The sequence below is a fragment of the Heterodontus francisci genome, chromosome 41 (assembly GCF_036365525.1).
Source record: "Heterodontus francisci isolate sHetFra1 chromosome 41, sHetFra1.hap1, whole genome shotgun sequence".
Taxonomy (NCBI): Eukaryota; Metazoa; Chordata; class Chondrichthyes; order Heterodontiformes; family Heterodontidae; genus Heterodontus; species Heterodontus francisci.
In genome coordinates this window covers 29,506,290-29,532,432 of record NC_090411.1, presented here as the reverse complement: position 1 = coordinate 29,532,432, position 26,143 = coordinate 29,506,290, and the positions used below count along the sequence as shown (strand labels likewise).

General features: G+C 44.6%; 1 protein-coding gene across 2 annotated transcripts in view; it reads left to right on the top strand.

The window, feature by feature from the left end:
- The window catches only part of LOC137353415 (serine/arginine-rich splicing factor 3-like), a 25,679-nt gene extending 1,274 nt beyond the window's left edge, over positions 1-24,405 (top strand). Inside the window, exons 2-6 of one of the 2 annotated variants that reach the window (XM_068019673.1) lie at positions 5,794-5,865; positions 7,126-7,341; positions 8,472-8,615; positions 16,958-17,050; positions 20,522-24,405. In XM_068019673.1, coding sequence (XP_067875774.1) covers positions 7,133-7,341; positions 8,472-8,615; positions 16,958-17,050; positions 20,522-20,549 — 474 coding nt within the window. In that variant the 5' untranslated portion in view covers positions 5,794-5,865; positions 7,126-7,132 and the 3' untranslated portion in view covers positions 20,550-24,405. The remainder of the gene's footprint in view (positions 1-5,793; positions 5,866-7,125; positions 7,342-8,471; positions 8,616-16,957; positions 17,051-20,521) is intronic. The other variant, XM_068019672.1, reaches the window with a different exon arrangement.
- Positions 24,406-26,143: the final 1,738 nt, after the last annotated feature.

Genomic DNA, 26,143 nt, shown 5'->3' with positions numbered 1-26,143 from the left:
TCCCTCTCTCTCTCTCCCCCCCCTCTCTCTCTCCCCCCCCTCTCTCTCTCCCCCCCCTCTCTCTCTCCCCCCCCTCTCTCTCTCCCCCCCCTCTCTCTCCCCCCCCTCTCTCTCTCCCCCCCCTCTCTCTCTCCCCCCCCTCTCTCTCTCCCCCCCCTCTCTCTCTCCCCCCCCTCTCTCTCTCCCCCCCCTCTCTCTCCCCCCCTCTCTCTCCTCCCCCCCCTCTACTCTCCCCCCCTCCTCTCCCCCCCCCTCTCTCTCCCCCCCCTCTCTCTCCCCCCCCTCTCCCCCCCCCCCCTCTCCCCCCCCCACATCTCCCCCCCCCCCTCTCCTCCCCCCCCCTCTCCCCCCCCCCCTCTCCTTCCCCCCCCTCTCCCCACCCCTCACCCCCCCCCCCCTCTCCCCCCCCCTCTCCCCCCCCTCTCCCCCTCTCTCTCCCCCCCTCTCTCTCTCCCCCCCCCTCTCTCTCCCCCCCCCTCTCCCCCCCCTCTCTCTCCCCCCCCCTCTCTCCCCCCCCTCTCTCCCCCCCCCTCTCTCTCCCCCCCCCTCTCTCTCCCCCCCCCCTCTCTCTCCCCCCCTCCCCCCCTCTCTCTCCCCCCCCTCTCCCCCCCTCTCTCTCCCCCCCCCTCTCTCTCCCCCCCCCCCTCTCTCTCCCCCCCCCCTCTCTCTCCCCCCCCTCTCTCTCCCCCCCCCCCTCTCTCTCCCCCCCCCCCTCTCTCTCCCCCCCCTCTCTCCCCCCCCTCTCTCTCCCCCCCCTCCCCCCCTCTCTCCCCCCCCCCCTCTCTCTCCCCCCCCCTCTCTCTCCCCCCCCCTCTCTTCCCCCCCCCCTCTCTTCCCCCCCCCCTCTTCCCCCCCCCCCCTCTCTTCCCCCCCCCTCTCCCCCCCTCTCTTCTCCCCCCCCCCTCTCTCCCCCCCCCTCTCTTCCCCCCCCCCCTCTTCCCCCCCCCCCTCCCTCTTCCCCCCCCCCTCTCTTCCCCCCCCCCTCTCTCCCCCCCCCCTCTCTTCCCCCCCCCCTCTCTTCCCCCCCCCCCTCTCTTCCCCCCCCCCTCTCTTCCCCCCCCCCTCTCTTCCCCCCCCCCTCTCTTCCCCCCCCCCCTCTCTTCCCCCCCCCCCTCTCTTCCCCCCCCCCCTCTCTTCCCCCTCCCCCCTCTCTTCCCCCCCCCCTCTCTTCCCCCCCCTCTCTTCCCCCCCCCTCTCTTCCCCCCCCCCTCTCTTCCCCCCCCCCTCTCTTCCCCCGCCCCCTCTCTTCCCCCCCCCTCTCTTCTCCCCCCCCTCTCTTCTCCCCCCCCCTTCTCTTCTCCCCCCCTCTCTTCCTCTCTTCTTCCCCCCTTCTCTCTTCTCCCCCTCTCTCCCCCCCTTCCCTTCCCTCTCTTCTCCCCCCCTTCTCCTTCTCCCCCCCCTTCTCCTTCTCCCCCCCCTTCTCCTTCTCCCTCCCTTCCCTTCTCCCCCCTTCTCCTCTCTCCCCCCCTCTCCTTCTCCTCTCCCCCCCCTTCTCCTTCTCCTCTCCCCCCCCCTTCTCCTTCTCCTCCCCCCCCTTCTCCTTCTCCTCTCCCCCCCCCTTCTCCTTCTCCTCTCCCCCCCCTTCTCCTTCTCCTCTCCCCCCCCTTCTCCTTCTCCTCTCCCCCCCCCCTTCTCCTTCTCCTCTCCCCCCCCCCCCTTCTCCTTCTCCTCTCCCCCCCCCCTTCTCCTTCTCCTCTCCCCCCCCTTCTCCTTCTCCTCTCCCCCCCCTTCTCCTTCTCCTCTCCCCCCCCTTCTCCTTCTCCTCTCCCCCCCCTTCTCCTTCTCCTCTCCCCCCCTTCTCCTTCTCCTCTCCCCCCCCTTCTCCTTCTCCTCTCCCCCCCCTTCTCCTTCTCCTCTCCCCCCCCTTCTCCTTCTCCTCTCCCCCCCCCTTCTCCTTCTCCTCTCCCCCCCCTTCTCCTTCTCCTCTCCCCCCCTTCCTCTCCTCTCCCCCCCCCTTCTCCTCTCCCCCCCCCCCCCCTTCTCCTTCTCCCTCCCCCCCCCTTCTCCTTCTCCTCTCCCCCCCCCCTTCTCCTTCTCCTCTCCCCCCCCCCCTTCTCCTTCTCCTCTCCCCCCCTCCTTCTCCTCTCCCCCCCCCCTTCTCCTTCTCCTCTCCCCCCCCCCCCTTCTCCTTCTCCTCCCCCCCCCCCCTTCTCCTTCTCCTCTCCCCCCCCCCCCTTCTCCTTCTCCTCTCCCCCCCCCCCCTTCTCCTTCTCCTCTCCTCCCCCCCCCCTTCTCCTTCTCCTCTCCCCCCCCCCTTCTCCTTCTCCTCTCTCCCCCCCCCCTTCTCCTTCTCCTCTCCCCCCCCCTCCTTCTCCTTCTCCTCTCCCCCCCCCTCCTTCTCCTTCTCCTCTCCCCCCCCTCCTTCTCCTTCTCCTCTCTTATCCACCTGCGTTGCCACTTTCAGTGACCTGTGGACCTGTACGCCCAGATCTCTCTGCCTGTCAATACTCATAAGGGTTCTGCCATTTACTGTATACCTCCCACCTGCATTAGACCTTCCAAAATGCATTACCTCACATTTTTCCAGATTAAACTCCATCTGCCATTTCTCCGCCCAAGTCTCCAACCGATCTATATCCTGCTGTATCCTCTGACAATCCTCATCATTATCCGCAACTCCACCAACCTTTGTGTCGTCCGCAAATTTACTAATCAGACCAGCTACATTTTCCTCCAAATCATTTATATATACTACAAACAGCAAAGGTCCCAGCACTGATCCCTGCGGAACACTGCTAGTCACATCCCTCCATTCAGAAAAACACCCATCCACTGATACCCTCTGTTTTCTATGACCGAGCCAGTTCTGTATCCATCTTGCCAGCTCCCCTCTGATCCCGTGCGACTTCACCTTTTTGATTAGAGATACAGCACTGAAACAGGCCCATCGAGTCTGTGCCGAACATCAACCACCCATTTAGACTAATCCTACACTATCCCATATTCCCACCAAACATCCCCACCTGTCCCTATATTTCCCTACCACCTACCTATACTAGTGACAATTTATAATGGCCAATTTACCTATCAACCTGCAAGTCTTTTGGCTTGTGGGAGGAAACCGGAGCACCCGGAGAAAACCCACGCAGACACAGGGAGAACATTTGTACCAGTCTGCCATGCGGGACCTTGTCAAAGGCTTTACTAAAGTCCATATAGACAACATCCACTGCCCTTCCTTCATCAATCATCTTCGTCACTTCCTCAAAAAACTCAATCAAATTAGTAAGACACGACCTCCCCTTCACAAAACCATGCTGTCTCGCTAATAATTTCGTTTGTTTCCAAATGGGAGTAAATCCTGTCCCGAATAATCCTCTAATAGTTTCCCTACCACTGACCTAAGGCTCACTGGCCTATAATTTCCTGGATTATCCTTGCCACCCTTCTTAAAGGAACAACATTGGCTACAGGTGAGGTCCCAGAGGACTGGAGAATAGCCAATGAGGATACAAAGACCCCAGCAATTTCCTCCCTTGCCTTCCTCAGTATTCTACACCTTAGAACATCAGAGTTTCCCAAGTGCTTTACAGCAAATGAACTTTTGAAGTGTGGTCACTGTTGTGCCATAGGAAACACAGCAGCCAGTGTCTGCACAGCAAGCTCCCACAAACAGCGATGTGACAATGACCTGCTTTTCGGTGTTGCTTGAGGGATAAATACTGGCCAGGAGATTAGGAAGAACTCCTGCTTACTCCAGACCAGATGGGGCCTCAGTTTAACAGCTGGTCTGAAAGACTATGCCTCCGACAGTGCTGTACTTCCTTAGTACTGTCCTGGAGTGGCAGCCTAAATTTTTGTGTTCATTAGGTTGGAATATCAACCATTTGATTGAGGCCAGAGTGCTACGGACTAAGCCATAGCTGACACATGGCCATGTAATTCAATATGTGTCTTTTTTAATTTGTACATATTTAATGTATAAACCTATATGTACAGGATAATAAATAATACAGGTTAATAAATATCCTCATCTCACCCAACTGGCATTATTCACAGTGAATGTAATCAGTGAGTGTGAAGCTCTTCAACTGTGGAACACATTGCATTTGAGCCTGCTGGAGTGTGGAGACCTATATTATCAGAAGTAGTCACTGGATGCTGGTCAAGAGCAAGAACTGGAGCTGATTAATATTTCCTTTCCTAGCCCAGGGCTTCAAATTTAATTCTACTATCTTAACAACTAAGGTCATCTAACAGCACAGACAGCTGATTGAAGCCAGGACAGCAACTTGCATTTATATAGACCCTTCAACATTGTTAAATGGCTCATGGTGCTTCAGAGGAGTCATCAGTTAAAATTTGACACTGAGCCGCTTGAGACATTGAGAGAGGTGACCAAAGCCTTTATCAATGAAAACTGTTTTAAATAATCACTTAGTAGTACAGAACTTGAGTATTGCTGTTGTCAAAGCTTTTTGTCTTGCACTCATCAGGACACCCCACAAGAATAACCAATGTAAAGGAAAACAACAGCTTAAACTGCATGAGAAGAGAGTGCTGATCGGTTGGCAAGTGAACTCTGATTGGTAGAGGCATTGCCATGGAGAATGCACCAGTTTACAGTGAATGACAAGCTTTGTTTGAAATTTAAACCAGGCAGCTTGCCTCTGATTGGTCAAGGCATTGCCCTGAGGAATGATCCAGCGAGGGGCTGTCACTTATTTTGTTCAGTTGAAACATGCGCAGTGTTTCTACATATTTCTGTCTGCAAAGAACAGGGCCCTGTACATTAATGGGGGGGGAGGGGTTCCTAGCAAGTTTTCATTTAGACTCCGACTGTATGCACTTGGCAATGTATAAACCTGAACTGCTGGACCCCTCTCAAATCTGTTTTATGTAATTCAGAACAGGGAAAAGAAGGTAAGGTTGTTAGGGCAGTTAATGTGATGTGTTCGAAAGGGAATGTAGAGCAAGAGAAAGAAAAAGTAGCATGAGAATGGAGTAAGAAAACAATATGAGGCTTGTTCATCGTATTGGTAAACAATACCAGGAAAGCTTGTACTTGCATAGACTTTAAGGCTATCGGATATGCTTCTGGTATGTTTTTACTCCATTACTTCAAATTGCTCCCATTACAGCTACCGTCAGTGTTTTGTAGCTCAGTTCTGCAGGGATAAGATCTGTAATTGTACTGTTGGGTGCTTTTCATAGTTCAATTGGATGTTATAGTACAAGAAATGTATAAGCCCAGTACTGCACTTGGCTGAAATCCGAGTACCAACACTGGATGCTTTTAGAATGTTCTGTTTAGTAAAAACCCAAGAAGTGCGGGAAGGAAGCATGATTGGAGCTTGTGGGAATTAACAGTAAAGTACTGATTGAAGTGGATCTCTGACAGCGTCTGTTAGTGTAAAATATTAATTGCAATAAGTTCATTCAGTGACTATTAATGGACCTATTGAACAATACTTATAGTCATGTGCGTTAACTGGTCTCCCTCACTATCAGGCTAGAACTTAGAGTAAATTTCCATTTGATGTCAGCCTCGACTCTAAACAGCCAATGCAAGCAAAATGATACAAATGCTAATCATTTTCCTGTAGTTGTTTGATTTGTGAATCAGATTCTGATAACAAAGCTTCCTTTAGCTTTGGGCTCTGAATTTGAGCCTAATTGTTTGTGTTTACCATCGAATCATAGTTTGTACATTATTAAACTGCACGCCTCTATGTCAAGGGTATTCAAGCTTTCTGCCTTCAAGGGCCACAAAGGGGCCTTAAATTGATTTTCTGGTTAATTTGCAAATGTGCAAAATTGCTGATGCTAACAGATCTTGGTGTTCTGATTCAGATTTATCCACCAATATGGTAACGGTGCTAATCAGAGCCCTTTCCAAACCTACAGGACACACCAGCGATAAATGTAAGCACAAATAGGACTGTGCTCCCTAGAATACTTTCACAGTTTGCACATCCCATGGCACAATCTGCATTGCATCATAAATGAGTTGTAGCTCGCCACCTCACAATACAGTGCTTGCATAAAGTTATTGGTGAACTAATGTTGATGTTTCCAAAAGACTCTTGAGGATTGTAACTGCTATGAAAATCCTTTAAGGGAAATGCATTTATTTACGCATCATTGGAGTTTGCAGTTATATTGCCTGTACACAACAGTTTGGAAGGAGGGATTGATGTGACAACTAATCCAAAGTACCTGTATTGTTTGATATTCTTGCTCGAGAAAATTTATATTCACAATAATATAATATAATATGGATGTAATATTGACAACTTTTATTTCACATTATGAAGATTTTATCCCAATGCATTGGTGTGTTACTTCTCTTCACTGATAATGCATAGTGATAATGATTAAAAACAAGTAGGGGCTGAGATATTTTCACGGTTTGTCAAGTTATAAAGTAATTGACCAGGCTGTAAGTAATGCTGGGTCTAAGGCTTTGTATTGGGCCCTTCAGTATATTTCCTATGTAGGCCAGAATTACTTGAAAAATCGTAATGTCAAATTGCGCCAATCTTTCTAAGATTTCCTGTGAACCTTGTAAGCATATGCCTGAAAGGAGTTGAAATCAGCATTATCAATCGCAACCTGTGGAAAGCACCAAACTTATGCAGCATTCTTTATGCATGAAGATTAAAATTTAAAGCCGTTAAACCATAATTTATGCATATTTGGCACAACACATTTTACAAAAATGCTCTATGAAAGTTTTGAAATTTTTAATGCAAAGCATTCTGATGCCTTAAAGATTCAGTCATATACAGAAAATCCATGACAGGTCTCAACTAATGTGTAACATTGAGAGTCCTGTCAAGCCTCAAAACTGCACTTTGCATTTGGGGTTGGAACTATGTTCATGAGCAGCAGAGCATTTCAACAGCATTTTTGCAGACTTAAAAGATTTGAGGCATAGTACAAAAATGGGCTGACTCAAGCCTGAATTTCCTCAATCTTTAAAATAAATGCTGAGAGCACGTCTGAGAATATTCAAGTGTATTGACTTGTTTCTTTTTTTAAACCAAATTGTTGCAATATACTAAAATGTGTCAATACTGTACTCAAACATTGAAAGATCCAATAGGCAGTGTAATGTTAGGGATACACCTCCTGATAGATTTATTCTGTTCTTTTTCTTCCCCTTAAATAAAAACTTAACAGCTGAGCAATGATGCGTCGTGATTCATGTCCACTTGACTGCAAGGTCTACGTGGGTGACCTCGGAACCAATGGAAACAAGACTGAGCTGGAGCGCTCGTTCAGCTACTATGGGCCTCTGCGCAATGTGTGGGTTGCACGGAACCCGCCTGGCTTTGCGTTTGTAGAATTCGAGGACCCCCGTGATGCAGCGGATGCTGTACGAGAGTTGGATGGCAGGTATTGAGAGTGCGTGCACGTGGAGGGGAAGGGGTTTTGAGGGGAGCTCTGTGGACTCAAAAGGTTTAAATACAAAATTACTGATGCTCTGCCACTCCCAATTATCAAATTTTTGAGTTCTGCAGGCAGTATCTAGTTAGTTCAGTATCTAGAGACAGCAATGCTAATAGGAAACTGATAACTGCAGGAGCCCAATGTCCTGAGTCTTCTAAAGGGAGTTGCCTATTGTGTGCTTTTCAAATCTCCCTGCTCCTGTAATTCATGCTTTGAAATTGATGGTCACAGGCAGAATGGGAGCTGACATTCTGCAAGAATAACCTTTTCCGGGATATTGTAAAAGTCTTCCAGTGGGTTGAACAGGGACCAAGGGTTATCGGCATGTATTTTTCCTAATACTTCAGATTCAAAGGCAATTTGGATTCATAAAGTTTTCCTACAAATGATTTGTTGAGATTGACGAGGTCTTGAGCACTTCTGTTGATCAGCAGTTGGTAGAAATTTGGTGCTAAATACAATTTTTTCCTGATCTTGGGAGTTAACTTTTCTCTTCTTTTCTTGTCCCTTCTAGGGAACTGATTTTTGTCATTCTGGTTCCATTAGTGCTGGGTGCCCTCCAGTACCCTTCACCTAAGTGGCTATCTTTATGTATGAACCTGAACAATGAGTGTTAGGCTATTCCAACCTAGTTCCTGTTGTCATCCAACATTCACCAACATCTACTTTGCAGTGGATGTCACTTGTAGCAATCTAGGAGTAATGTCTTCCCTTTATAGCCCGCGAGCATTGAAACTAATTGTAGTTGTTCAATTGCTGCTTTGACTGAGGTGAGTTAACACAGCAAAGACTGAGACTCAAACCAGGGAGCTTCCATTCTGTCTGGGTTCATGCTGCATAAAGCAGTGCCTTCACCCACTAGGATGTTCCTACATTCTTAAATGTTTTTAAATTTGTCTGGTGAAGTTTAGAACCGATCTCATCTGATCGAAGAACAATTACACCAACTGTCAGAATCTTAACTTTGAAGATTGACTAGTGCTCTGTCATGCTGAGGTACAACTGCACTGGAGATACCAGAGCCTTTTTCCATTCTTGTGACTCCAGTATAGCTAATGATGAACTCTTAATTGCAGAACATTGTGTGGAGTCCGTGTCCGTGTGGAGCTGTCCTCTGGTGAAAGGAGGAAGCGCTATCGTGGGCCGCCACCACCCTGGACCAGAAGGCCCCGTTATGATGAATATCGCCATCGCAGCCCACAACGTAGAAGGTACTCGAGGTGAGAGTGGATCCACTGACAGTAACAAATTATTAGTTTTTTCCTCCTTCGGGCCCCCTTTCTGTTTGCGATGGATATGTATGGAAGGTGGAGCGGGTACAGAGATGGGCAGGAACCCCTATCCGAGGTCCAGGAACTGCAGGACGTTGCAGCGGGTGTTGAAATGGTGAAATCATTATTTTCTAACTTTTGGCTCATCAAGGGGTCTGGGGCAGAACCACATTACTGCAATTTTTGAAAAACCAAAGAGATCCTTGTGAAATAATATCTTCGGATCTGGATATTTTGACACTGTTATCCTGATCAGTATACCCACATACATGTGTTAGCAATGCATGGGCCTTGGTTTGCAGAGTCTGTGTATTTGTGATCTCTGGTTTCTTTTGTGTTGGGTGAGCAGTGGTCAGAGACTTCACTATAATCCAACTTCTGAAATTCCAACAACTTTTTTTTTAAAAAGATCCTGGAAGCCACTACTGTGTTTTATAAATACAGCAACTCTTTTTTTTTCTATTGTATCCACTAATATGCTATTACGTTGTTTTAATGTCTGATATCTCTTACAGCTGTTTCATCAGCTGTCCTGATCTACCGCAACTTTGAGACATTATACCCATTAGTGATATTCTGAGACTGAGCCCTTTTTTATTCATTCATGGGATGTGGGCCTTGCTGGCTAGACCAGCATTTATTGCCCATCCCTAATTGTCCATGAGAAGGTGGTGGTGAGCTGCCATTGCCCATTGAGTATGTAGTTGAATAATAGAGAAAGGGTCCAAAGTAACCGACTTGAAAAATTTAATAACATGGAATAATTTGCTGTCATATCGAAGTCTGTCAGTAAATTTCATTGTCACATCATAAATTTGCAAGTTGTCTCATGTGCATAGTGAAGAACTATATCTTAACTTCAGTCTTGGGATTCTGTGAATTGCCCTTGGAAATCTTGATGGGATCCTGCATATAACTGCTGCTCCTATATCAAACTGTTCACATATATGGCATCAGAGTAGAAAGGGTACTGTACTATATGATGGCTCATTCTATGTCAAACAAAAGGCATCGCCCATATTTTTCAGATTCCTATTACCCCATTTCTAAACTCTTCTCCCTTTTAAAAAAAAACTTAACTGACAATATCTTAACACCTCGACAGAATCCAGGTTGAAGCAGATGCCATTGAGAGCCTTGCATAATATATAGTATTTACAAAGTAAAGGGTTACAGTACCATTGAAGGGAATCCAAGGACTACAGCAAATCATTTTTGCAAATGGAGGTCTTTTGAAGCTTTGGGCGAGGTCTTCAGCATCATGGCAGTGGTCGCTACACCCTATTATTTTGATAAGGTTTGTGTAATTGGAGTTAGGACAATGTACAGTCTTAACTGGCAGAGTTAACTTTCATTTTTGAATAATCTTTGTAATTTCAAGGTAGTGTGTTCAGAATCATAAATCACAGTGAAAGTCAGTTACTTAGTTGACATTGGAGCCTTGAGATGACATTATTGCCTTGAAGTTGCTCTGTTCTGTTTTTTAACGTAAACTGTGCAGTGCTATTCTCTTGTGTCAGCATTTGCTATTACACAATGTTTGTGGTATTGACATAATGCTTATATAAGAGGATGAGTAATTGATGTCCCTACTACTAGTCTAGAACAAATGATTTGTAGTTGATTATCTGGAGATGCTGTGTGGTTATGTACTACACCTCGACTGATTGTTGACTTTTCAGGATGTTACAAATTTGGAGTACAATTTCAAATCATATGAAATTAACAAGGCTTGTTCTCATAAAACTAAAAGGGAAGATCAGCGAGGGTTTCCCCTCCTTTCCTGATCACTGTTTGGTGATCCCCTGCTGGAAAACATGTGTGCGGACAGCAGGTGAGGTCGAGATTAAACTAAGCTGACCACGATCAATCCTTCTGTAACACTCAACAGTCTCGGTTCGCACATGAAAATGTACAGAAGACTGCTGAGGGCCATGGAACTGTATGCCAGCAAGAGTCGAAATGCCTTTCAGGGAGAAAATTGAATAAAAGTTCAGAGAAGTTAGGGCTGGTTCATAGTAACTGCTGCAGCAGTGATGGAACTTGATTTAGTTCTTCCCCGCCCCTCCCCCAAGATGCCAGCTTTATTCTCCAGAAGTAAATCAAAGGGTGAGCCCTTACTCTTATGCATCTGCAGGTAGTTGATTTGGAGTAGCACTGGCAGTGACCTGAGACTAAATTACCCACCTTGTTATATATCCCCCAGGCAAATGAGAGAAATGTAACTTCCACTTAAGACAGTTGCATCTTCAATTTAAGCATGGCTTTATTACCTATTACAATTTCTGTTTCTGGTGACTATTTTCTTTAGGGTTTGTTTTGTTCCTGTAACAGATGTGATTCACAGCTAAGACGGTAGACCAGAGGTGCCCTCCCAGGTTTTTGACAGTGCAGTACAATAGGCCATAGGGAGGTTCTGGAATTGTGGCTCTTCCCTGCCCTATTTTAGAAAGTTGTTCCTCTTTCCTGTGTGGGAGTTACTTCTTGGCACCCTTAATTACAGTGGGTGTGTTCAAGACCGGAGTTTGTTCTCCTTACTGCTGTCTAGGAAAGTGCATTTCAGATTCACTTTGTTGCTGAGTTTAATCTGCCCTTGGTTCTTTCATTACCTTTTTTTGTTAAAAAGAAAGCCCTATAAGATAACTGGGGAATATTAAGGGGGCACCTGATCCTAATCAAATTACAGCTTTAAAATAAGTTGAAGCTAGCATCATTCATCTTAACCTCCAAAATTGTCTCACTTCTTCAGCCCGACCTATAAAAAGATACGGCTGTACATCTTACTATAATGCCTGCTACCTCTGCCAAGTTAGGCCATTTAAATTTTTAGTTTTCTAACTTTTCTGATTTATCTTTGCTTACAATGGCGAAACATCGAGTGAAGACAAGGTCAAGCAGCTCCATTCTGCTGCTAAGATAACAATTATATTTTCTTTAGGATATCTTGGATCTTATAGCTGGTCTTTTATTTAAGGATATGGCTCTATAGAATTTTACTGATATTTACTGTTAAAATACTACAGGCTAAAATGTTGCATAAATGTGAAGCTGATGCATTCTCTGTGCGACTTTTCAGCTGAATTAACATTTCTGTACTTCAGTTGGCTAAAAGGGTTCTACATTCTACAATATCTAAAGCAGTAAGCTGTGCACGTTTATCTATAATTGTGCAATCTGTTACACTGTATTTCATACATAGAATATTTGAGTTTTTTGAAACGTTTTCTATGAACAAATCCTTTGTGAAATTTGAATTCTTCTAAGACAATGTTGCTAACTTTTTGTCAGTTCCACGCAATGCCTTTCTCAGTGGCCACTCTCGGAATGCTGACTGTAGGGATGCAGAGTTGCTCAATGCTCTCTTCTGTAGTTGACCATGGAGAGAATTACAGTTGTACGTGCCACCACCGTCAGCAAGGGCCGCTGGATAGTGGTCAAGGGCGGCAAACCTGGCTGCTTTTTTTTCTCACTCCTTCCCTACTCTGAGGCACTAATGCCAATAGAGGACTGAGATTGATCTCCCAGCTGAGACCAGTTATGTCGTCATAGATCAAGGATCAAACTTGGGACATTCTGGCTCACTCGGGCTTTACTAACCTGTTAGCTTTACAGTTTTTTTGTTTCTCCTTGGGTTGAGAGCTGGCCTCATGTTTCCAGTTGGTCCTAGTGAGGCCTTTGAGAACTGCAAAGTGTTGGCCCAGACATTTATTGTGCTCGTCTATTAGTTTTAAATCGGTGCTGAGTCAAACCAGTCTTTTGTGGACTTCATATGGTTGCTTCCAAACTTGCTTTATGGTGATTTGAAAATAAAAGTTGCAATGATTAACTTGCCAGTGCATACATGGGCATCCTACTTGGGCTATGTGACTGCCTGAAATAGCGCTGAGCAGCGCGTTAGTAAATACAGAAAATTTCGAGAGGTTGTGGGGGGAGTTTCAAGCGTCATTGGAAGAGTCCAAAAAGACCAAATGTTTCGACTCAACACTTGATACTCTGACAACTGAAAGCTTGTTAAAATTCTCTTTGGTTTTTAAATCAGTGTTGGATGATTATGAATCTAATACTGATGTATGTATTTAAAAGTTAATTGAAGTTGCCTCATGGTTGGTTAGATAGTAACTGGTGTTTCTGTGCATTTTTTTTTCTTTTGATGAAATGTGCAGTTGAAACCCACGCACTCACCCCCTACCCCCCTTTCAGAGAGCGTCCACTTCTCCGAGTCTGCATTAGCCAATCATCTGGTTGTGTCTACATCAGGGGATCAGCGCGCCCCAATCTAAACGAACGGCTCACACTTCAAATGTCCAGCATTCACGTGTGTCTGTGAGTGTGTGCAACCGAATGACCAACCGCTCGACCGGCAAGTTTGGGTCCTTTCCTGCGTACCCCAGCACGCTGTTTAAAACAACCATCCCTTCTCTACTGTTTCTGCTGGCAGCCATAACGACCAAACAGCCAACGGGGGAAAAAAAAAATAACCATCCGAAATCCTCTCGATCCATCAGTGGGGTGTGGTTGTCCGTCAGCCTTTGCAAACCAAGGCCTGCACCGGCAGTAATCTGGTATCAACGCACTCTAAAAAGGGCTGCTTCGATTGGTCTCCATGCCAATACACAGCAGATAAATTATACCTTTTTTAAAATTCTACATTATACATCGTGCATGAATCCAGCTTGTCAGGGCCCTTTTTTTCCTCCCCACGCCACCATCGCCAAACGCCACACCCTTCAGACGGCTGTTGATTTGCTATAATGTTGACTGTTCTAGTAAGTTTTATCTGCTTTTTACGTATTCAATTCTGTATTTTTCCCACCGCCACCTTTCCATTCCTAGTGATTTTCAAACTCCTTCCCCTCCGGACTCTTTCACGCCTCCGTCCAAGTGTTGGTGGCCATGGAGTCAAACCTGCAATTTCTGGAGTATGAAGTAACTGTTGCCTCTGTGTTCTTCCAAGCTGAACTTTGACTGCCCCCTTAAAAAAATATATAAAATGCTGGAAATCTCTCAGTTCTTGTGTCAGCTGTGCGTCCAAAGAGTCGACATCTCTCTTTGGATGCTGATGGACCTGCTTTGTGTTTCCATTTTGTTTCCATTTCTGACTTGCAACTTCTCCAGTTTGCTTTGTATTAGGAACATAGGAAATAGGAGCAGGAGTAGGCCATTCACCACCCTCTGAGTGAAGAAATTCCTCCTCCTCTCAGTCCTAAATGGCCTACCCCTTATTCTGACCCTGTTCTAAGATGCCCCCAGCAAGGGAAACATTCTTCCTGCATTTACCCTGTCGAGCCCTGTAAGAATTCTGTATATTTCAGTGAGACCACTTCTCATTCTTCTAAACTCCAAAGAATACCAGCCAAGCCTCCTCAGTCTCTCCTTATAGGACAATCCCGCCATCCCAGGAATTAATCTGGTGAACCTTAGTTGCGTTCCTTCTTTGGCAAGTATATCCTTACATAAGTAAGGAGACCAAAACTGACACCAGTTTGAAAGTGCCTAAACCATTGCAAAAGCCAAGCTAGAGCATAGTGCTGCAGGGCAGGTTAAAAGTTCAGTGTTATCCAGAGACCATTTGTGGCCTATCTTACCATTGTCTTTGGTCCCACACAGGCTTGCTGTACCTGTAACGCTGAACTTGCACTGCCTGTCCAGCTGTGAAATGTTCTTCAGTTGGGACGCGTGATCTTATCCTTCTTCCTCTTCCACAAAAAGGAATGGCAAGCAAATACTTCCAGTCAGTTTGATTATTTCAATTTCCATATAGCAAATAGAGGACCCCTGTTACTTTTCGTCCTGTAGATTTTGTTTTCCTCTCCCTTTTGGAGAGTATGCCTGGCCTTCGTATGCCAGCTGCCTGAAGTAGCATGAAGTGAGGAGCTGTACATGCTTCGTCACTCCCTGGTGCAGGGTGTTGCAGCTTTCTGGAGAATCCCTTGGGAATTGCAGCTGGATTGATTAGTGCTCTTCTGGATGAACAGAGTGTGCAAATGCCACTGAAGTCATAGAGAGATACAGCACTGAAACAGGCCCTTCAGCCCACCGAGTCTGTGCCGACCATCACCACCCATTTATACTAAATCCTACATTAATCCCATATTCCCTACCACATCCCCACCTTCCCTCAATTCTCCTACCACCTACCTACATTAGGGGCAATTTACAATGGCCAATTTACCTATCAACCTGCAAGTCTTTGGCTGTGGGAGGAAACCGGAGCACCCGGCGAAAACCCACGTGGTCACAGGGAGAACTTGCAAACTCCGCACAGGCAGTACCCAGAACCGAACCCGGGTCGCTGGAGCTGTGAGGCTGCGGTGCTAACCACTGTGCCGAACCCATAGTCTTGGCAGGTATCAAAAGTTATCTCCTGTTGGCATTGCCTGTGTTCTCCACCTGTCTGATCTGCATGTTTAGGTACAAGCTTCCATGAAAACTATCCCAGTAACATGTGAAATCCTGAAACGTGTTTGTTGTTGGGTAGCTGGGATGTTAATACCACTGCATGCACTTCCAACAGGTAAGCCACAACTGCTTTTTAATGGATCCTTTTAGTAATGGGACACTCCATTCCAAACTGTTAGTTTGCACAACCCTGCTTCGCAATCCAGAGCTTGCAGGTTGCTATTGGTTTTGTTTTAAGAACGAGTCCTTCAGCTGGGAGGCAATGTAGTCTAAGTCATGGATGGCCCTGTGACTGCATCCAGCGCTGATTATTACTGAGCTTACAGGCACATTGGCAGCACAGTGGCCACTAGGCTGTCTCAATCCAAACAAGTTAGTTTATTTAAAGTTGCTTAATATTTTGTCATGGTGAAGATAACTTATGGTCCAGTAATTGATTAAATGGCTGGGCGTGAATCTGTGTTTGGAGATGTCCAACTGTAAAGAACATCTAACATTAGTCCTGGAGATGGTCCTTTGTGGGAAGGGGTCTCTGCTGCCAAACCAAAAGAGTTGAGTGTGTGTGGTATGAACACTGCTTCCAGATGCTTGTAGTCATGGGGAAAGAAATGACCTTAATTAGAAATGGTCAGTTGACCACTCTGATCCTGATACTTGTGATGGGAGGGGAGAGGGTGCTGAAGCTTTCACTAGTTCAGGATCAGAGATTTGCCATTTCCTGGGCATAGACTGTTCACAGATTAGATGAACCTGTAATAATAGTTCGTCTAGTGTTCTGTGCTCAAGTAAGGCAGAGGTTTGAAGCATGTGTAATCAGTCAGATAGATCTTTTTATCTAATTAGCACCATAAATTCCCAGATAGGTGATGCTAAACTTGGCTTTTAAAAGTCTAAAGATTGTGTGAGAAAGCAGAGTTCAGGAGTTCCCCCATTGAGGTCCTGGCAATGCATGAGTTAGAGTAGGTAGTGGTGTTGATATAGCGAGGAGGAACAGTGTGTTGGATGGTATTACAATTTAGGAGGCAAGTTCAAGGGATGAATAATTTTGTTAGCATTAAATACAACAAGGAGGAAAGCAGGTTGCAGAGCTCTTTCTGTCGCTGGTCCATTTGTACCTGGTTGTGTTGATTGGCAGTGGGAGGCCCTTGGTCTGCAGTTCCAAGCAGGGAGGACAGTGGAAGTGAGCAGGTTCACAGGTAAAATGATTTGTGGTAACTTATTGGCTTATCTGAAATGGTTACTGGCCTGTTCAGGGTCCCATTGACTATACTGGGCACTGGGCTTTGCTATAGGTATAACAAAGGGAAGAACAATCAGGATTAACCTACCTCATCCAAGAGAACAGTTACCCCAGGCACTTTTTTATACAAGTAGAATCTTGTACAGTGCCAATGAAATATCACTAGATGGTGGTAGTGCATTTATCTGGAATAAGAACTAATATTTTTTGATTCAGTCTTTCAATTTTCAGATTTGTTGCCAAACCATGGTTAGCTAAAGAGTAATTTTGATTGGAGCTGAGGTGCTACCACTGAGTGTCACGAGTGGACTTGTTTCCCAAGTCCATTTGACATTTTGTGGGTAGAAAGGGGTACTATGTCCCTGCATATGCATGCATCCAGCAGGCACATTCATATTTTTTAAAAGGTGCTCAACTCTGCATTTGTTTTCAGACTTCAGAAAGTGCACTGACAACATTTAGTGGTAGTAAAAGTGGGTGATGTGTAACTCTGGTGTGGGTTATACCTTAAGCAATTGTAATATTTTTTACTCTAGGGTTTACCTTCCATGTTTTATAAGTTTCCCTCCATTTTATTTTTCCTGAGTAATGGGATTTCTAACAGTGACCTCATGCGTTCATTTAATCATGTACTGTATGCTCCACACAACAGGTCTCGATCCAGGGAGAACCGGCGTCGCGAACGTTCGATTTCACGGGACAGAGAAAGGCGGGAGCCATCAAGATCTTTCTCCAGATCACACAGGTTAGTAGTGTTGCTAAATGCCTTGCTGCGATTTCCTTCCCTCAGGAGGTTCAATGGAGAAATAGACTGGTGCAAATTTGAGCCACACAGTCTAAAAGGATCCCTTGGTTTGATTCCTGGTTTGCGGTGCATTGGGGCACTAAAATTGGCCTCAGCACCTTTTAGGATGGGGGGAGGGAGAAAAAATGTCAGTCAGGGCATCTCCTCCTTATCACTATCCAGTAGCCCCCACTAGAACGTGCGTGCATATTGGAGCATCAGCTGTGATGTCGCTCACTGCTTAGGCACACAGATGAAGAATGGCAGCTTGACAGCAATGCTGTAGGGCTGCCAGGGTGTGCGGAAGTGGACCCCATCATCAGTCATAGCTTTCAGGAGAGATGGGGCAAAAACCAAGGAAAAACCTAATGGAGGGAGTTAAAATATCTCGACTTTTTCAAGTCCACGTGTGTTTGGAATCCTCTTCAGTTCAGTCCCATAGGAATTTAAGGATATTTGAATGATCCAAACAGCTTGGAATGAAATATTCTAAAATGCTGTCTTCATTGAGTTTTTGCTATTCAAAGAAAAGTCTTGTTTCATCTCCTACCACTTATATTGCCTCCATTACCACCCTGTTATCAAAGAAATGTTAGGTAACTTGTTCTCGGGCCTCCACTGGGTCCCAGTCAGACTAGCAACTATTGAATGTTCAGGAGTGACCTTACAATAACTGTTTTTGCCTCCAGCTCCTGCAGTTTTCAAACCTGCACACCCACTTGTAACAAACAGGGAAATTGCTGTTTTTAATGCATAGGATTACAAGTTTTAACATCCTTTTAAATCCATGCCGGAATATCGGTGCAAATATCTCCTAGATGGATTTGCCAGCTTAGATGACCATGGTGCGTGGTGGGTAAGGTTTTAGAAACAATAATCAGGGAAAAAATCAGCAGGCACTTGGAGAGGCTTGAGTTAATTAAGGATAGCCAGCACAAATTTGTAAAAGGCATATGCTAGTTGAATTTTTTGATGAAGTAACAGCGAAGGTTGCTTAGGGAATGTGGTGGATGTTGCCTGTATGGATTTTAAGAAAGTGTTTGATAAAGTACCACATTAAAGGCTCTTAACAAAATTGAGGCTCATGGAATAGGAGGGTCAGTATCCAATTGGATAAAAAAAATTGGCTCAAGGACAGAAAACAGCATGTCATGGTAAAAGGTTGTTTTTCAGACTGGAGGATGGTAGGCAGTGCTGGGGCCACTTTTATTTTGCTATATATAACTGACTTGGATCTTGGAATAAGGAGTAGGATTTCAAAATCTGCCAATGATACCAAACTTGGAGGAGTGGCAAACAGTAAGGATATTACGAACCGCCTGCAACAGGGCATAGATAGGCTAGCAGAATGGTCAGACAAGTGGCAGATGGAATTTAATGCAGACAAGTGAGAGGTGATTCATTTTGGCAGAAGGGATAGGGTGAAGCAATATAGATTTAATGGTGCAGTTCTAAAGAGTATGCAGGACCTGTGGGTGGATATGCATCGCTCTTTGAAGGTGGCAGGACATATTGAGAGAGTGGTTAGCAAAGCAGATGAGATCTTGGGCTTCATAAATAGAGGTATAGAGTACAAAAGCTGGGAAGTTATGCTGAACTTTTATAAAGCTCTGGTTCGGTCCCAGCTAGAGTATTCTATCCAATTCTGGTCATAACACACTTTAGGAAAGATGTGAGGGTACAGAGGAGATTTACCAGAATGGTTCCAAGGATGGGGGATTTTAGTTATTAGGTTAAGTTGAAAAAGATGGGTATGTTCTCCCTGGATCAAAGGATATTGAGGGGAGATTTGATAGAGTTGTACAAGATTATGATAGGCTTAGATAAGTTAGACAAGGAAAAATTGTTCCCATTAGCTGATAGTACATGACTAGGAGACACAGATAGAAGGTTGTAGGCAAGAAATGCGGGGGAATGTGAGGAACATTTTTACGCAGTGAGTGGTAATGACCTAGAACTCACTGCCCATGAGGGTGGTGGAAGTGGAGACATTCAATGATTTCAAAAGGAAATTGAGTAGGCACTTGAAGGAAATAAACTTGCAGGGCTATGGGAATAGAACAGGGGAGTGGGACTGAGTGAATTGCTCGTAGAGAGCTGGTATGGACTTGATGGGCCGAATGGATTCCTTCTCTGCTGTAAATGACATTATGTCAGACTTAAAAGAATTTGCAGCTATGTGAAGTGCCACCTATCCACCCATAAGCACTTAAATTACTGGGTGGGAAGAATGATGAGCATCATATTTCTCAATTCTCAGGAATGGCTAGACAGAGGGCTAAATTATGAGGGATTCTGAGTTACTTTGGGGCAGGATGTTTGTGCAGGTTTTGATTCAGTGGAAGACTGAGTGCAACTTAAGATTGCTCTGACCACTTTTTTGATGTAATTATTGTGCAATTAGCTACTGATGTTGTGAAGAGTACCATGCAAAGGAGCTGTCACAACAAGCAGATAAGTGCACGCTGATGAACAAATGATAACGGGGCCTGTAATTAAAAACAATTGATGAATAGTGGGGAAGGCGAGGGAAATTAAGAGTTTAATTCTACTGCACAGCGTGAAGATTATAAGGTTATGTTTACAAAGAACAGTTTCTGCCAACTAGTCCCACGTGGTGGCAACCTTGGGCTCTTTCCAACTGTCAAGAGGGCATGCAGCAGGCACAGGAGGTTACCAGTCTTATTTTTTTTAAGCACAGATTCGCGGTGCTGATGCCTTTGCTGTTTAGTCATCAGGTCCTGAGAACCTGCCTGTGCCATCATGTTGGAAGGAGGAACGACTGTCCCTTCAGCCTTTTGTCCATCCCTGACTGTCTTTGCTCTGCCATTGGCGGCCTTTCCTTCAACTGTCTAGTCCCGAAACTCTGGAATTCCCTCCCTACGCCTCTCTGCTGCTGCGCTCTTTTAAGACACTCATTAAAACCTACCTCTCTGACCAATCTTTTGGTCATCTGTACTAATATCTCCTTATGTGGCTCTGCGTCACATTTTGTCTGATAATGTTCCTGTGAAGTGTGTTGGAAATTTTATTGTGTTAAAGGTGTTCTGTAAATACAAGTTGCATTGCAAATTGAGCTCCTTGATTGCGTCAGCAGTTTGGCCTTAATGGGTGCTGAGGTCAACACAGTTGTCACCAACATACTAAACTATTTGAGACACAGTACCCATAAGAGCATCATTCAATAATTATAAGTCAAGAGACCGACTTGCAATGTACGCAGTCTTCCAATGTATCCGAGCTATCATATACATTCAGCTACACACTAACTTGCACCTCATTACTAGCCATTACCTGACAGTTTTGAGCAACATGAAGTTTGTAACACTTAGACTCCAGTAATACCTTTGATGTTCAGGATGGGGTTAAAGAACAATTTTAAACTCCATTTTTTCTTTGTGACTAATGATTTTTTATTCCCTCTTCCTGCAGTCGCTCCCGCTCCATAGAGAGGAAGTAGTATCCAGGGTGGAAACAGCCTCATCTCCTCTCCACCCTCTCAGCAGTGAAGAATGCCTGCGGTTCTCCTGGAATTCTGGAGCTGGTGAAGATTCAAAAGCAGCGGTTGGTGGTGGGGGGAGTTGCAGGGGAGAGGGGGCTGTGTAGTTTGTTTTATTGTTGGAAAGATGATCTTTAGTTACCAGCTCCCCAATTTTTGAGACCGTTTTTTTAAAAAACAAAGACAAAAAAAACTTGTGACACAAAAGGTATGAAGAATGCTACTACTCTTCAGAGAGGGGGTCAGACCAGTGTTGAAACAGTAACAAAATCGCCATTCGTTGTAAGTCTGCTATTCAATCTGCTATTGTTTCTTTTACATACCCAGTGCTCTAACCAGCTTTTCACAGACTCCCTTTCAGTGCTTTTACTGCTTCACATATTACAGTGCAACAAAAGAATATTGCAGCTGGAAAGGGGGCGTTTTCAACAAGACGTAGCAGCCACTTAATGTGCTACACTTCATACCTTGGAACTATCTTATTTCTTTTTATATAACTCTTTAGGTCTGAGTTTGGAAGAGGAGGACAACTTTCAGTTGAGAGGGCGCTGTTGTCAGGGAGCTCAGGGAGAGAACATTGTGTTTGGAGCAATGAAGCAGATGATTGGATTGAGGTTGGGGGAAGGGGAGATTCGAGAACATTGTTCATTATCTGATAATTGATCTTTGTGTAAAGAGTAGGGTGATTTTCGGAATTCTTGGTGGCAGGGAAGGAATCAGCCATCTTTACCATTCAGCATTTGTTCCAGTACTCGTGGCCAATACCTAATGGGATCACATTATTGCTGTTTTTATCTTATGCCAGAGTATGTAGTATGCTGCTAGTCCTCCTTAGTCATGCTGCGTCTGGCAACAGCTCTTCAGACCTATGAAAACCCAAATTCCAAGGGCTTTTACAAGCATGGAGATTTTTTTCCATTAGACACTGGCGGCAGCAGGAGAATCTGGTGGATGCTGCTGTTTCCAAATCACTAAACTCCCTATCTTATAAAGTAATCAGCTGCAGTGAAATTAATGACAGGCCGCAGGCTTTCAAAGGGTCCTGTTGCCGGATGTCTAGCAGAAGGTTATATCTGCTTCAGCTTCTCTTCAGTTGAAGCCTTTGCTCGGCATTACAGCAAAGGATTTTTTTGAAAGCTAACTTATGACAAGGATGTGGAACAGATTGGGTGCTGAGCACTTCCAGCTTGAAGACAATCCACTCTGGCACAATTACTTCACTCTGGCTACCATAGCTTGCCAAGCAGCTGAAACCCATGGTGCCAACAAGCCAGTGTTCATTTTCTTGTTGCTTCCAAAGCTACAGGGCTCTGGTCAAAGCCTTTTATCTTCCCTTTAACTGTTGCTGATAGTCCATAAGTCATCACTGTCCTACAGGAGAATTTTGTTGCAACAATCATTCTTTGTAGTGACCATTTGGTTGCAAGCAGTCTACATTTAACTTTTTGCTCACTTGCACCTCAATGCCTACTTGATATCTTTCTGCTTGAGTTGCGCTGGAGATGATGCTTGGACAAAAGGGACAATAAAAATTTGTACAGAAGAAAATGTACTGATGCAGAATTCACAGCCCATGTGTGTCTATGATTACATTCATAATCAGGGTTTTGCTTTGATCAGGTTAGAGTTACTGTGTTGTTTCAGAAGGCCATCTCACAGCTCATTCTTTTCTGGGCTGATTCCCTGAGTGACGGTTCATTACTGCTAATCAAGGCAAAGGCTAATATGTCCTTACTGCCTGAGCCCTCATGCTTTTGTGTGTTACTGTCTGATGAGAATTTGTATTATTGGATATACAATAAGCAGCTGGTATTTCATTGAATAACGCAGCATGCTCACTGACATCTTAAATATTCTGTTTAAAATTAGAGTTCTAATGTTTAAAATGCTGTGAGTGAAGTAACTATGGAATTTAACAACAGTTACTAGAATTCAGCAATGTGCCCACATGAAAGCATAAAATAAAATGGTGGGGTGGGGAAGGGCATGGACTTAAAATTTTGCTGCAGAACTAATTTACTGGTGATTTGTTTTCTTGACTCTGAATATTGCATTAAATTACCAGTTAATTCTCCAGAAGAATGAAAAGTCCATAGAATCCCTGTTCGGTCCAGCAGATGTGTGCAAATACTTACTGCTTCATGCAAAAATACTCATGGGACAAAATCTGGCAAGGTAGGGAGAGGAGAATGTTTCCCCCACCCCACCACCTCCACCCAATAATACCTGTTGTTTCATGGTATGTCTTCCTATTGGGGTTGGTTAACAGACATTGGGAATGACAGCTGTGCTTATGTTCCAACATCATTCCCAGCCCTCTACTGACATTGCAAGTCTACAGTAAGTTGCTACTCTTCTGTAGTCTTGATTCAAGTTGATTAGAATTTCAGAATAACAGCAAATACTGAATAAAGTATTGCTGGCAGTGACCTTTACTTGGACGTAAGGGCTGTAAGCTCAGTGACCTCTCCATTTCCTAAACAAGAATAATTGATCAAGGAAAAGCTGGTCCAGGGATTACTAGGCAAACCCAATTAAGTACTGACAGGCAGCTCGGAGTCCAGCCTTGACCTAAAGCTTTTTTCTCAACAATCAGACCAGGCACCCCAGCAGCGCTCAGAATTTTCATATTGTTTTCCAAACATCCTCTTATCCCCAACTCTGAAGTTATTCACAAACGTGGATCACATCTATCGATGTCGTCAAATGAATCTGTTGTTTGTGATGTATATTTCCACGTTTCACTTATATCAGGGGCAAGATCAATCGCCCATTTTTTTAAGTTTGTACATCTTGTAAAGATGTACACAAAGCATGTCACTTTGTTAGGGAACCTGTATAGAATGTTTTTGCTGTAACATACTCTGACATTCCCCAACCTACAGTGTATATAGCTTGTTCATGGAAAATCTACCGAAACCCATTCCTGACTTGAACGGTCTTTGTATACCGCTCCAAAAGACAGCACTCTACAGAGGGCCTGCCATATAACAGTTATATCTATAAGTAGATGATGTCTAAATAATGGAGTGTAAAAGAATTCTCTCTAATCAATCAATTTTATTTTATTGTTAGACTAGGGATGGCACAATTGGAAGGACAGAATTTCTGCAGCTCGGAACTGTGGAAAAGACTGTTCAAAATGTGCCTTCTACTGTGGGCCAATTTTAGTTAAGAACATAATTAAATGGTGAGTGGTTATGCTCACAGCTTTGCTCCTCCTTGCTTCCGAGTTTGCTTATTAAGCACCATGTTTACCTCCTCATTATGTTTATCGCAGTAATGGATTTTTAAAAGAAAAATTGTCTGCATTGGTACTTTGGGAGTTTAGGTGTATTATGGTATACTTGCTGTGACGAGCCTCATTAAAGAGAAGTACTGGAACTGTTTTATGTATTTACAAACCCTATACCCTGAGACACCTTAACCTCATTCCGGGAAAAGCTTTAAAAGAGTCAAAATGTCCAGGTGCACATTTGCAAGTACTTCTTGCTGTTGGACAAGCTATTCAGTTAATCAGATTCTTGCTTTTTTACATTCCCAGTGCCAGGTTCAGTTGCTGCAGAAGTATTAAAATGCAATGTTGACGGACCCTTATGTGTGACACGTGCTAAGAAAATTGTTTTTGATTGTCTAGCTGAGATTATTTTGTGGCATCAGCAAAGCACAGCAGAGCCCTCCTGACGTCACTAGGCATCTACAGCCAAACTGTTAATTTTTTTAAAACAACTATTGATATGAGCTGGATTGATGTTTTGATATCAATTTTTTTGTTCTGTATTTGTCAGATTTCAACATAAAAATTATTACAATCCAACCTGTCTTTTGGTGCATTGTTTTCAGTCGTTTAAAGAGCAAGCCCTGTTTAAATGTTTTTATTCCAAGGCTGTGCCTAGAGCTGAGACAAGACGCGGTAGCAGACTGGTGCTGCACATGGCTTCTAGGCCCCTGAGGATTTCACCAATTGATGGTACCCTTCACTGTTTAGTAACCTGGTAACATTCAGTGCCTAGGTTGCACAAGTAGAATTACTGTGTAGTTATACCTATGCGGAAGGGATGAAAAGTCTCTCCTCTTGAAAAGAAAAGTTTGACGGGTGGCCTAATTAAAGGTCTTTAAAATTGTGAAAGCTTTTGATAGAGTAGACACAAAGTGTTTCTACTTGTGGTAGAGTAGACACAAAGTGTTTCTACATGTGGGGAAGAGCAAAATTAGAGCCATTCAATAAAAGATATTCACCAAGAAATCAAATTGGGAATTCAGAAGAAGCATCTTTAGCCAGAGAGTGGTGAGAATGTGGAAATCAGTACCACAGGGAATAGTTGAGGCAGATAGTCTCGATGCATTTAAGTGGAGGCTAGTCAAATGTATGAGGGAGAGGGGAATAGAGAGTTATGCTGATGAGAAAGAATAGGAGGAGACTTGAGTAGAGCATTAAAGCCAGCACGGACTGGTTAGACCAAAAGGTCTATTTCTATGCTGTACATTCAACATGGGCGGCGCAGTGGTTAACACCGCAGACTCACAGCTCCAGTGACCCGGGTTCAATTCCGGGTACTGCCTGTGTGGAGTTTGCAAGTTCTCCCTTTGTCTGCGTGGGTTTCCTCCGGGTGCTCCGGTTTCCTCCCACATGCCAAAAACTTGCCGGTTGATAGGTAAATTGACCATTAGAAATTGCCCCGAGTATAGGTAGGTGGTAGGGAAAATATAGGGACAGGTGGGGATGTGGTAGGAATATGGAATTAGTGTAGGATTATTATAAATGGGTGGTTGATGGTCGGCACAGACTGGGTGGGCCGAAGGGCCTGTTTCAGTGCTGTATCTCTAAACTAAACTAAACATGCCCAGCACCTGTGGAATCTCATCCGTACAAGGGGGGAACATCTCTGGAGAAGGGGACAAAATTTCCACAATAAAGGGAGGGGTAGGGATGAGCTCTCCTTTCATTCCACACCCCAAAACAATCCTTTGGTGAGTTTTTAGAATCATGCCCTCTCAATTGAATTTGAGATGCTGCCTCCTCTGGGCCGCTTGTATTGGGACCAAATGAAGACTAGTCACATTTGCCGCTGCCCCTTGTGCTGCAGTTCTGGGGGAAGATTGAATGGGTGAAGAAGGTAAAAGCTGGAGAAGGAGCCAACATGCCTTGGAGGCCGCCAGATAAATGAGACATGTCTCCTTGCAAAGGACCACACCTTTAATCACCTTTTATTTTCCAGTGATACTGACAACCAATAGATTGATGGTTTTAATTAGTACAATGTTAACCGTACTGTTCCTTTTTTAAAATTGGATTTCAAGGTGATATTTCACAAATATGTTTGATTTTTCTCGGTTTGGTTTCATTGAACACAAATTCTGAAAGACACACCAGCTTTATTAATGCGTAGAGGGGCTGGGAAAGTGAAAACACAGGATTTAAGGTCAAAACTTAAACTACGCCAGAAAGTCGTCTTAGTTAGGAATTTGTTTAATTTTGTGCACCATCAGAGGTGCTGGTGAATAGCTGATCTGTGCTTTAACTTCATTCACCTGCCTTGATTCGGTAACCTTAC